This window comes from Melopsittacus undulatus, chromosome 1 (assembly GCF_012275295.1).
Source record: "Melopsittacus undulatus isolate bMelUnd1 chromosome 1, bMelUnd1.mat.Z, whole genome shotgun sequence".
Lineage (NCBI taxonomy): Eukaryota > Metazoa > Chordata > Aves > Psittaciformes > Psittaculidae > Melopsittacus > Melopsittacus undulatus.
This window is the reverse complement of record NC_047527.1, coordinates 5,885,664-5,897,991: the sequence shown is the minus strand read 5'-3', so window position 1 is coordinate 5,897,991 and position 12,328 is coordinate 5,885,664. Positions and strand designations below refer to the sequence as shown.

The 12,328-nt window shown below is 39.6% G+C and overlaps 1 protein-coding gene across 1 annotated transcript in view; it reads right to left on the bottom strand.

The window, feature by feature from the left end:
* Positions 1 to 12,328, bottom strand: part of COL22A1 (collagen type XXII alpha 1 chain) — a 220,972-nt gene that overhangs the window by 77,198 nt on the left and 131,446 nt on the right. The window contains exons 17-23 of the mRNA XM_005145496.3: positions 11,943 to 11,996; positions 10,151 to 10,208; positions 9,963 to 9,967; positions 7,804 to 7,839; positions 6,348 to 6,377; positions 5,408 to 5,461; positions 4,392 to 4,445 (exon numbers count right to left, since the gene is read on the bottom strand). Of these exons, the coding sequence (XP_005145553.3) occupies positions 4,392 to 4,445; positions 5,408 to 5,461; positions 6,348 to 6,377; positions 7,804 to 7,839; positions 9,963 to 9,967; positions 10,151 to 10,208; positions 11,943 to 11,996 (291 nt within the window). The remainder of the gene's footprint in view (positions 1 to 4,391; positions 4,446 to 5,407; positions 5,462 to 6,347; positions 6,378 to 7,803; positions 7,840 to 9,962; positions 9,968 to 10,150; positions 10,209 to 11,942; positions 11,997 to 12,328) is intronic.

Sequence of the window (12,328 nt, the reverse complement as noted above, 5' to 3'; positions counted from 1 at the left end):
CCCCTTGCCTTCAACCTGACAGACCTTGACATTGTACTTTACAATTAGCTCAACAAAAAAAAGGTCTTGTAGTAAAATTGTTCTAAGTTATCTCTGTTTCTACACCCAACTCTCATGCTGTGCTTTGCATAAATTATTTTGTGCATGAAGTAACTTGAATAGGGAGAATTACTTGAATTACTTATCTGCCTGACTCATGTACATTGGAGTCCTACACATGGAGAATATTCATTTAAAGGTTACTACTTTTAAAAGATGATTTCCATTATTTTTTCCCCATAAGACTCACTAGGCTATGAGATCCTGTATTTTGGGTTTTTACTTGTTTTGCACGGATTGTTCTTTGAGCATGGGAAAATGCTGACAAGGCAAATTTATCAAACTAGGCTGTAATATAGCACATCAAACTCAAATTGGTCTGGATAGCTGCTACTTGATGCCTGTGTGAAAAGTGCTGATACAGAATAAATATTCTCTCTTTGTTTCCTTCTGAAATTTCAATCACTTGAATGAACTTGTATCATTTCAGTAAGACACATATTCTAGACATCCAAGTTATTGAGTGCACTTCAGAAGAACCCTGTGTTCGAGCTGGATCACCCAAAGATCTGCAAGCTTTCCAGAAGCATGTCATATGTCTGCACCTTTTGTGTCTATCAAGCAAGTTGTAGGTATTTCCAACTAATATTTCAGTAGTCAGGTGTCAAAAACTGAAAAGCAGAATCAAAGTACTTCAATTCTCTTCAATTTCACAGAAGAAAAAGGACAGGAAGAGGAGAAAAAATAAACTGAGCCAGTACTGGTGCTTAGTCTTAAGCATTCTTAAAGAAACCGTAACATGGTCTTTAGCAATCTGTTATGCCAACACCAGAAGGAACCTTAGGCCATCAGAAGCCCTGATGAAAGATCTTCTTGATCCCACTTGGTTGTTGGTTATTCAGCTACATTTGTACCATGCATCAGCAGAAGACTCTGCAACTGCTCCAAGAAATGCTCAGTCTAAGCAAGGGTGATGGAACAAAAGTTTATTCAAATACAACAAATGTATTTAAATAAAAAAATAAACTTTCATTAAATTAAACTGGTACTTTCTTTACTATAACACAAATGGTGACCCTCTAAATATAATGCCTTGCTTATTCGCAACTGTACTACCCATGTATTCTTTTATTTCTTCAGCAATAACAGGAACACCAACTTCAGGCCAAAAGAACATCATACTTCCTCTTTTCCTAGATAATCTTTCCAAGCTGTTTGACCCTATTCCTGTCTGCCAGACTGTCACTGGGGTATTTGGCACAATATCTCATCTTCAATGAAATCTACACATTGGTGTAGGTGGCTCCTGCATTATATTTCTAACACAACCCAACTGTCCTTGCAGAGGTCAGGATCCTTCATTTCCAGTAGTCTGTGTTATGAGACATTAATTCTCATATGAAATGGTTCCAAGCATATCTTTAGTCCATTAGTAGCTTGTGCCAGCTACATTACAGTTGACTAAAACACTGCAGGCTTCTAAGAACTCCAGCAAATTGTTATAATCGGCATCCCTGTGACAGGACAGGAACTCTGTGTCATTTATATCTTGGCCAATAATGCAAGACTGAGGTTGAATCATACCATAAGCTAGTAACAGCATGCTACTTGAAGTGGTCCTGAAGTCAGTTTTGCACTGTAACCTGCCCTTTACACTACAAGATACTAGTCAGAATATTTATAAAGTACCTCAAGAATCAGATCTTCACAAGATATAAATTGTAGCATCGTATCTTGAAAACCCACCTGTATAAAACAGCAGTGACCAGGCAAGCAGATGGTTAGTGATTTTCATCTGTTCTACACAGCTAAAAAAGCATCCCAAATCTGTCTGTAGCTGTGATTTTTTTTGTCCTTACCATAGTGAGGTACCACCTATATTAAATACAATGGGCCAGGGCTCCATGCGCAAGATCACAGGAGCTTGTGCTCATGCAGCTAAACTTCTCACAAACAAGGATGGTCTTCGTCATCCAGACACAATCAATTTGCAATGCAGGAACATTTGTGGGAGACTGCAATTTGGAATAACCCAAATATACGCTGGGGAACATGCTTGATGTTAAATAAACCCATGCTCACTCTGCTGCTCTGGCTGCTTGGTTTGCCTACATACTTCTACAGTCTTACACTCCTACCCCTTACTGACAAGGGGTGCAGAGGTGAAGAGATGTGAGAGTCTTAGAATAGAACCATGTAATGGTTTAGAATTATTTAGGTTGGAAAGGATCCTTAAGATGATCAAGTCAACTGTTAACACTACCACTCCTAAATTCACTACTAAACCATGTCCCTAAGCACTACACCCATGTGTCTTTTAAATACCTCCAGGGATGGCAGCTCAACCACTTCCCTAAGTAGCCTGTTCCAGTGCGTGACAACACTTTTGGGAAGATCTTTTTCCTAATGTCCAGACAACAAGACAAGTCTTGCAACAAGCTAAGACTGAAGCCACAACTGAAACTCAGACACAGTGACTCCATCTATATCTTCAACACCAGGCTATGCTGCTAGAGAGCCTTTTTGCTTGAGTATGTGCAGGAGAATTCTCTGTAGCTCTGAGCTGTGCCTTCAGCAGTTGCCCTTACCTCATATCCAGTAATTTAAAACTAGACCCAAAGAGAGAAGATTCCTAATCTTGGTGTTTTAACTTCTAAGCCTGTCTAGAGACTGCTTTTTTGGCTCTTTCTGCAGCCAAATTTATGTAAAATGCCTGCATCTATATTTGTGCTTTGTCAAGAACAGTACTAATGATGAATGAAAATGGTTTAGTGTGAGGTGTTCCTGCCCATGGGACCTCTTAGGGTCCTTTCCAACCCTAACTATTCTATGATTCTATGATTCATCAATAGTATCTACTAATCTCTCTGCCACATATAGGTTATCCATGTAGATCCACCAAATCCAAGACTTTTATTCATCTCGTGTATTCACTCAATGAATAATAGCCTTTAATTTAAAAAAATGTATCTATCTACCTAAGATGCCTAGTGACTAATAAAGGCCCTTAGGAGAAGAAATCTAACTAGCTAGACACAACAGAGTCTAGGGAAACATTCAAAGATAGTATGGATCAAATGACATCTCTAATCAAATGATCATTAGCAGAAGCACTTTGTGTCCTCTTGCAGATCTTGACGGATCACTGTCCTTTACCCAGCTAATACGCTCTATTAATCTCATTCAAGAAACTATGTTTCACAGCAGGCTTTAAAATCAGGGAAACTCAGAAGTTATCAACGCAAAAGGGAAGCACAGCACACTTATTTGGTAAGGAGATATTTTCTAAAGACTGGAAAAGCACAAGAAAGCAAGTAAATGCCTTTTTCTACTGTGGCATTAACATGAGACTGCACGCCCCATTTTCTCAAGGAGAAGATGCCTAAAAGCCAAGCTTACTGCTCCATTTAATATTGTGAAATCTGAAATACTGTAGATAACCACCTACCAATGCATATATTTCTTCCCTGTACTATCCTTTGCCCATAGCCTTCCCATGCTCACAAGTAGCCCTCTCATACCCAGTCTTTTAACAGCACTGGTGCTGACTAACATACAAAGCAGTACAGGTAATCCCCATGATCTCCTCTATGGACCAAAGTTATGATCAAGTCTCTGTGGCTAATTGAAAAGCAACCCATCAAACAGCAGTACTGAGACTGAAGTGACTGCTTCCACAAAGGGTAAACAAGTATCTCTCTTCTACTCTTATCCGTTATCCAGTGAGACGTTCATACAAATGGACTGAAGTAAGGAAAAGCAGGTTCAGAGCACGCATGTAAAATTATTAGACCTGCTATTAAATTTACTTTTTATCAGTACTTGAATATTTCAAGACATCATTCTGAGTCAGAGAAAAGCAATATTTGTTAACAAGAAGAATCTACCTAAGGTTCTGGAAGAGAATGGCACCCCATACGTGGATTCTATTTGAGTACAGACCAAACAGGACAGAAAATAATAAGTATTGCAAGTGTCTTTGCATTTATCTGACTTCCAGAACACCAGTAGTTCTCTGAACTTTCTACCTGTTCAGATTACAAGTGGCTCTACACACTCAGAGTCATATTGCGAACCCTCTTGGCAAAAAGGAGCAGATATATAGACAGGAGAGCAAATGACAAGAAATAAAGTTCCATAGGGTCCCACAGAGCACTGCATATAATATGTGGACTCCAAGAGGTACCAGTAGCTGCTGATCCATAAAAAAGGTACAGAAGAAAGGATCTGGGCCTGCAGAATCCTTAAATGAATAGAAAAGTGTATGTAAAGTGGATCAAAATACCAAAACTCATTGAACAAAGCTATCCCCTGCCTTTTGAGACTTATAATAAATAAAAAGAGCAACTCACCCTTGGACCTGGTATACCAGGGATTCCAGGCTTGCCTTCCAGACCAGGCTCTCCCTTTGAAAGTGAAAAGTTTTAGGAAGTTAACTTAGTTAAGAAAAACTAATGAACTAGATAACCATTTCCCAGCTGATTTGCACTACCATTACTGCATGGCTACCTAGACAACTCTTACCTGGTAATTATGTTGTTCTGTGAGCAGAAGAGAATAAGAAAATAGGATAGAGAAAAGTGACAATGCCCTGATTAAACACAGAGCACACAACTGTATTTAAATCACACAATTAAAACCAGGTAAATTACAGAATAAAACCTAGCTTTGCCTAAGTAACACCTCTTCACAATGCCATCAATTTTACAAACTCAATCAATAGCAGAAACACAGAAAACTTTTCAAAGGTGAGGAAATACAGAGTATTTGCAAATGGAGCAGCAGTGGCAGTCTGAACTGAGATATCCAGCAGGGTTGGGTTATAGAGTATAAGTAGAATGAGTTACAATTAAGTCAAAAGTAAGAATGTTGGCATGTCTAAATTGTTGCAAAATGTATGGTGAAGCATAAACACACATACGCAATTCTTGTTTCATCCACAAAATGTCTTAGCCAGGACCTTGTGGCATAAAGCCAACCCCTTTTAAGAGCAACCATCCTCTGACCTTCATTACAGGATAGAATCATAGAATAGTTAGGGTTGCAACTTAGCAGTTAGTGTTTCTCTGAGGTGTGCTGAATGCCCACACCACTCTTCAGGATGTTAGAAAAGCAATCAGGGTCTGCATGACAACAGCCTTGAGGCAAAGTCTGCACATGTCACAGAATCATAGAATGATATCCTGGGTGCTGCCTCCATACGTTCAGAGTGGTCATCCACAGCAGGAGACCTCAAAACAGTGAAGAGGAGGCTGGGGCATTGTTTAGATCTTAGTGCCTGAATAATGTATAAGATTTTCAAGTATGCCTCAATGCCGGACTGAATTCCAGTTTCTGGGAATTGCAAGTGGTAAGAGAAACTACTTACTGGAGGTCCAGGAAGTCCAGGTTGGCCTTGTGGTCCTCGTGGCCCAGGCATTCCCTACAGAAATGTTTTTTTTTTAATAGCATTAATATATCTGTGTGAAAAAATATATGGGCGCATTACTCATGCTGGCAATCGTTCAAGACCTATTCACCCCTTCCCTCATAGGTCCTAAGAACCAGTGCAAAGACCAGCTGGTTTTCTCCAGTATGTGGAGAATACTCCTTCAGCTACTTAAATTGTCATCACTTATTAGACTGCACAGACTGAACCACCCACACTCAGCAGGCATTTATCTATAACTGGCTTTTTGTTTTTCAAAGGTAATAACTTGACCAAAAACTTGGGATTATCCTGGATATTCCAATAAAACACCGTGAGTTGGGGTTTGGTGCTGGAGAAAAGCAATTCTTGCAAAAACAGCATCCGCGGGCACTTCTCCTGAACCAGCACAGCTGTGAAGGGCCTTAAGGTATCATTTATATGATGTATGTCATTATATTAAATAACAGCTAAATACAAATTATGCACCTGTTGACACAAAAATCAAAGTGTAAATATATTTTGCTTATACGTAGGAGTAACAGATTAAAGCAGCAGGTGTCCTGCCCCTATTTGAGTGCCCAGGTTCAGAGGCAAACTCACATAAAACTCAAATACAGTTTGACTTTCATATTAACACTTCCCTAGACTTCAAGAATTGTGTAGCTGACTCTCAAATTCATGCTTCTCATTCATGTTAGATTCAACACATTTGAAAAGGACATTTGCTGTTTATTTTCTCCACTGTAAATAGGAAAACTTCTTTCCTGATGTCCTGAAAATGCTTCTTATCTATCTTAACTTAGAAGTACTATTATAAAGCAAAAATCTAATCTAACAGGCAATTGAACTACATACAAGTATTTTTGCAATGGAAGAATAGATACTGAATCTCTCTTACTTGTTCTCCTTTTAGGCCTTCAATAGGTATCTGTAATAGAAATGCAGAGTCATAAAGGATAAAAAGAAGAAAGACAACATAGAAGGTGCCAGAGGTATGATGGTTCCCCACAGTGTATATATATCCCCACATCATTCTCTTGAGATGCACACTAACTGCAACAGCTCCTCAAATCCTTCTTCAGGCTGCTCTCTATTTAAACATCTTGGACCGACACAAGATTTGCTCAGTTACTATGCAGTGATTTGTGCGGTTGCTTAAGCAGTAAGAACTTATCAGTGTAAGTAAGTTAGCAAATTCTTATTTTAAATCACAAAGATCCATTGAATGCAGAAGGCATCATGTAAATACCAGGCTGACTTTGGATATGGTGCATCCCAGGCTGCTCTACACCCACCTGATGAAACTTTAAACTCATTTTCAGGTTTTATACATATCTTTCACAGCCTCTTGGTAACTACTCTCGCATCATCAATCTCACAATTAGGCTGAGCTGTAAAAGGCTCTTACCCAAACAGGGGTTTTATTCAGAGCTTTCTCTTTCTCTCTCCTTTGCTTTCTACCACATTCTGGGCAAGGAAATTACCTGCTGCCTTTCTCATGGTTACCAGGGAGCTTCTTATTCTTGTCTTTAGCACCCAGTCCTTCTTTGGCACAGTGTTACAGTTAATGTTGCTGCTATCATCATCTCTTTAATGCTTTCTATCAATAATTCAAGAATGCTCTTTCCTAATTTTAATCCTAATATTTTCGGAAAGTAAAATGAATATTTCCAAACTGGTTTGTTACCAGCCCCTGTAGAACTCAGTTCTAAACCTCTCCCCTGCATACTTTGTGGTAAATCTTCTTTCTCCATTCACTTGGAGATGACCTCTTCATACAGGAAACACTAACTTCTGGACATTCTTACATCTCTGCTACTGATGCCTCTGGCATCAGGAAAGGAATTACTGAAGGCAGAGGGATGTACAAAGTCATGTAAATCAGTTCCCCTTTTTCTTCTCCAATCCCAACTCTCATGCCCAGCCCATGACAAATGCACTCCATAATTCAACTCAACTCTGCACTTTCATTTGCTTTTATAACTTTCACAGGCTCTATTTTCAAAAGTCCACTAGGCATCAATTCAGCAATTGTCCTGGAAACCACACAGTCCTGTCACACATATTGCTTTCCCTGATGCACCTCAGCCAATGTTTTCACTGCCTCTTCAAGTCCTGATCTTCACATTTTAAAATATCCCAAAGTTGTGGCATTGCCTCTCCTTGCTGGAACCCACCACTTACCTTCTTCAAAGATCTTCACTGCCTTAAACTTCAGGGTTTTTGGAAGAAAAAAACGATTAAATAATATCTTTCATTTAATAAATCCTCACCCCCCCAACTTCCACCTTCTCTTCTCATGCAGTAATGCCTACAATGCTTGAGAAAGCTAAAAGCCAGAAATAAATTCTTACTAAAGAGCCCGGCAATCCTGGAGGTCCTGGTTCACCCTGCAGGGAAACATGAAAGCAAGGAAAAAAAACATAACACAGCACACAGCATAGCACAATGCATAACATAAGACAAAACAAAAGCAAACCTCTGAGTGTATTTTCCAACTGCTGTTATATATTTTTATTTCCAATACCATCCTGTAATTAATAGACATGAACATGCAATCCCAATTAACTCTGTTTTCTCTGTCCTGCAGATAAATACATGCAGGAACTTGTTGTGTTCTCTATTATTGTGATGTTATACATTGATTTTTGTGACTTAACATGACTGATTCACTGGATGCACCATAACATTAAATTCAAGCTTTAAAAGTCTTATAATAGGTCTACACATACTACACAAATAAACCTGATTAATGCTCACATCTCTAACAGACTGCAGGATGGATATTTAGGGACTAAAATGCTTTTGTTTGTTAATTACCAAAATGTCTTTGCAAAAAGGAAAATCAGGTGAAAATGGTACCATTTTCACCCAAGTAATTTTATAGAGCAGAATCACTGTGTTTGCAAGACACTGAGGGGCTGCACCATCTTTACATGATTTATTGCAATCCAGGCTATCAATTTGTTCCAACCCATTTTATTCTGGCAGAGTTCATCATTTATAATGCTGTAAGACTAAGCATCCATAAGGTATATTCTTTACATTAGGTACAAACTAATGCAGAAGTCATCATAGAGCTTCCTTTTATGCTCTATTTATTCATTACTCATGTAGGTCTCTGAATGACCTAGCATATCTTTCATGCTCTTAAAGCAAGTTTAATTACTAGTTGTTATTTATTCTAAAGAGGGTCCATGCTGTGCCAGGAGATACACATCAGACAGTGAAGACACACATGAGCTGCACTGAAAGTAATGGAGCAAGGAGCTCAACATCTGGAAGTAAAAAATGCAGCCACTTTAGAGATAAGGATGAAGTGTTACAAACTCAAGACTTGATGGAGCTTTGAGCAACCTGGTCTAATGGAAGATGTCCCTTCCCATGGCCAGGGGGTCATAACTAGATGAGCTTTAAGGTCTCTTTCAAACCCCATGATCATATAATCATATGATGCCATGAAGTGGTAATGTCTTTCCATTCATGCCAAAGAAATAGGTAGGAAATACCAAAACCACAATGTCACCTCTAGCAGAGAGAGAAACATGAGGCTGACCTGGAGACTAACAACACCATAAAATAATGTGGTCAGAATTGCTGCTGAGAGCTGTGAATAGTTATTTTGCAGGTAAGAGAGCTGGGCTCATTTAATTTGCTCTTTCTGAGTCAATTCTACACTTCCTGGGTCAAAAAAATGGCATCTACACACAACCTTATTATCTTTTCCACTCACTTTTCTTAGGTGAGGAAGATTTCCTGAGCCAAGCTACTCTCTACTTCTTTCTACTACTACTATGAAATTTAGAGCAAATGAACTATGACCAGGCACAATCTGACATTCATTTATACTGATTTCATGGCTGAAGCAACATCAGAAACATGATGTTAACATTGAAATGAATATAAGCTTCACTTATACAAATGTGACAAATATTAGGCCAATATCCCTGATATTTGAGGTGAGCCTGCCCCCTGAACATGAGCCGGCTGCAGCATGAGCTTACAGCCCAGAAAGCAACCGTATTCTGAGCTGCATCAAAAGAAGCGTGACCAGCAGGTCGAAGGAGGTGATCCTGCCCCTCTACTCTGCTCTCATGAGACCTCACTTGGAGTATTGTGTGCAGTTCTGGTGTCCTCAACATAAAAAGGACATGGAACTGTTGGAACAAGTCCAGAGGAGGGCCATGAGGATGATCAGGGGACTGGAGCACCTCCCATATGAACACAGGCTGAGAAAGCTGGGTCTGTTCAGCCTGGAGAAGAGAAGGCTGTGTGGAGACCTCATAGCAGCCTTCCAGTATCTGAAGGGGGCCTACAGGGATGCTGGAGAAGGTCTCCTCATTAGGGACTGTAGTGATAGGACAAGGAGTAATAGTTTCAAATTTAAACAGCAGAGGTTTGACTTGATGTAAGGAGGAAGTTCTTTACTGTAAGGGTGGTGAGGCAATGGAATGGGTTGCCCAAGGAAGCTGTGAATGCACCTTCCCTGGCAGTGTTCAAGGCCAGGTTGGACAGAGCCTTGGGTAACATGGTTTAGTGTGAGCTGTCCCTGCCCATGGCAAGGGGGTTGGAACTGGATGGTCTTAAAGTCCTTTCCAACCCAAACTATTCTATGATTCCATGATTCTATGATTTCTGGCACAGGCGGTCAAGGAGCAATTAAAAGTGTGTCTAAATCCCTCTTCTGCATCCCATCCCAACTCACCTTTTCTCCTTTAGTTCCACTGGCACCTGGAGGGCCAGGGCTTCCAGCAGGGCCCTAAAACAGGTAAAATTGATAGAATAAAGTTTGCTTTATGTAATGCAGTCATCAGTTGCCATTCCCTTAAAACACGGGAGAAATATAAGGCTTCATGTTTTGCTGTCAGCAGCACAGTTATGTCCCATTGCACTATAGAAGGAGCTAATACAACACAGAAGGCTGCTTTGGCATTGCTGCATAGAGAGGAAGGGGAATAAGGACGGAGATGCCCCAGCAGCCACAATAACAGCAATCCAGTATCAGCCAGTTCAGGAGGATTGCAGTTCACGGAGTACATCAGCATCAAACACAACATATTCAATAAAATTTGGGCATGAAGATTTGCTGTTAAGTGTCTATACATGAAAAAGGCAAAAAAAGCTTCAGAAGACCCAATTTCTGCAACAGGGTGCCACTTGGAGAAATTACTCCTTAGAAGTAATAAACTCTTGGCATCCACCTTAACATCCCTCTGCAATTTCTCACTTCATCTACATTTAGTGCAAGTAGAAACCAGCACTATAAACAATGTGATGAGTATAGTGAACTTAATTCATTGTGATTCTAGTGCATCCAGCATCAGAAAACATTTCCATCTTATAAAGACAGTGATAAACACTAACTAGGTAAATACTTTCCTGTATAGAATAAACTGTGATTGAGGAACAAAGCAGAGAGAAAACGATGATTAGCTGTCAAATTCCCCGTGGAGAAGCAGAACATTTAGTGCAAAAATGTCTATCACAGAAAGGAAGATGTAGATTTAACAAAGATTAAGACTGGTAATGACACTATACCTTGCCATCTAAATACTAAAGAGGTATCTGGTATGGAAACAAAAATACTCCCCAACAGAATCATGTTGAAACTCTGGCTGCTAGAAGAACAAGAGACTCAGGCATCACATGGTTGTAAAGCACATTCAGATCAGACCTACTTTGCAGGATCAACCAACTGAAGACAAACTATACAAACAAATCTTATACTGAGGATTCAATATGCAGTTCCTCCACCTCTTCACTTGCAAAAATGTGCCTCCAAATGATCCTTTCCAGAGAAGGAAACAGTATAGGCAGCACGAATAGGGTGCAGAACCAGAAACCTGAAGGCTTCAGGCTCAAAGGTATCAATGATTAACTGCATGGCTTATGGCAAATCACTTTTTAGCCTCTGCTTCTTACTCTGTCCTTTGCTATTGGGACCAGAAGATTCTTGGGAGTAAAGGATGCCTCTCATTAAGTATCATAACCTGAGTAATGAAAATAGCCTTATGGGATCTGCAGATAGTTTTAGACAAAGCATTATCTGCTTAATCAGCAGAAATGTATTAATCTTTTAAACTATTTCCTGGTTTCAACTCATCTTAAAAATGTAAATAGTTTCAAGCCTTTCTTATTGAAAACAAACTAAATAGATTAAATCCAGTTGTCTCCCTTTCATGTTGTGGGAAGGAAATAAGTTTATAAAACTCAGGCTTGAACAACTGAATTTTATACGTTCTTCCTTATGTTTTTAATGAAAATTCAGACAAACATCTAAACTATCACATTTGAAGGACTGGCATTTCCTTGAAGTGCATATTGCATTACAATTTAAAAGCAAACAAAAAACCTGTGCTAATAAAGATCCATAGAATAAAGAGTACAGGATCCTGCCATTGCTCAGCAGCCATCCAGGAGAAATCCCAATTTTAGCATCAACTTCCACTCATTCCAAAGAAAAGCCTCCAGTTGTTGAGCATTTGCTACATACCTGTTTTCCCTCCAGACCTGGCTTTCCAGGGAACCCATCTAGGCCTCGTTCTCCCTGGAAAAAGAAGACAAAGAACCTCTATAACTCATATCAGTGCTGTGAAAGTCGTGATTCTGCAAGAGACGTCTGCATTATCTGCTCCACGAGTAAGGAGTAAGGAGAGAAATTCAAGCCAGCTCAATAGAGAATATGACTGAAGTCCCCGCATCTCTACTACGAAGAGTTGCAGCAACCAGAATGTGTTGTGTGCTATAGCTTTCCATGTCATCATCCTTCCCCTGTGTGCTGACATGGGTTCACGTAAACTGAACAAAGAGCACTGGGAGAACATCAGCTCTTACAAAAATAATCAATCCACAATCCAGCAATAGCTCATTTTTACCCAG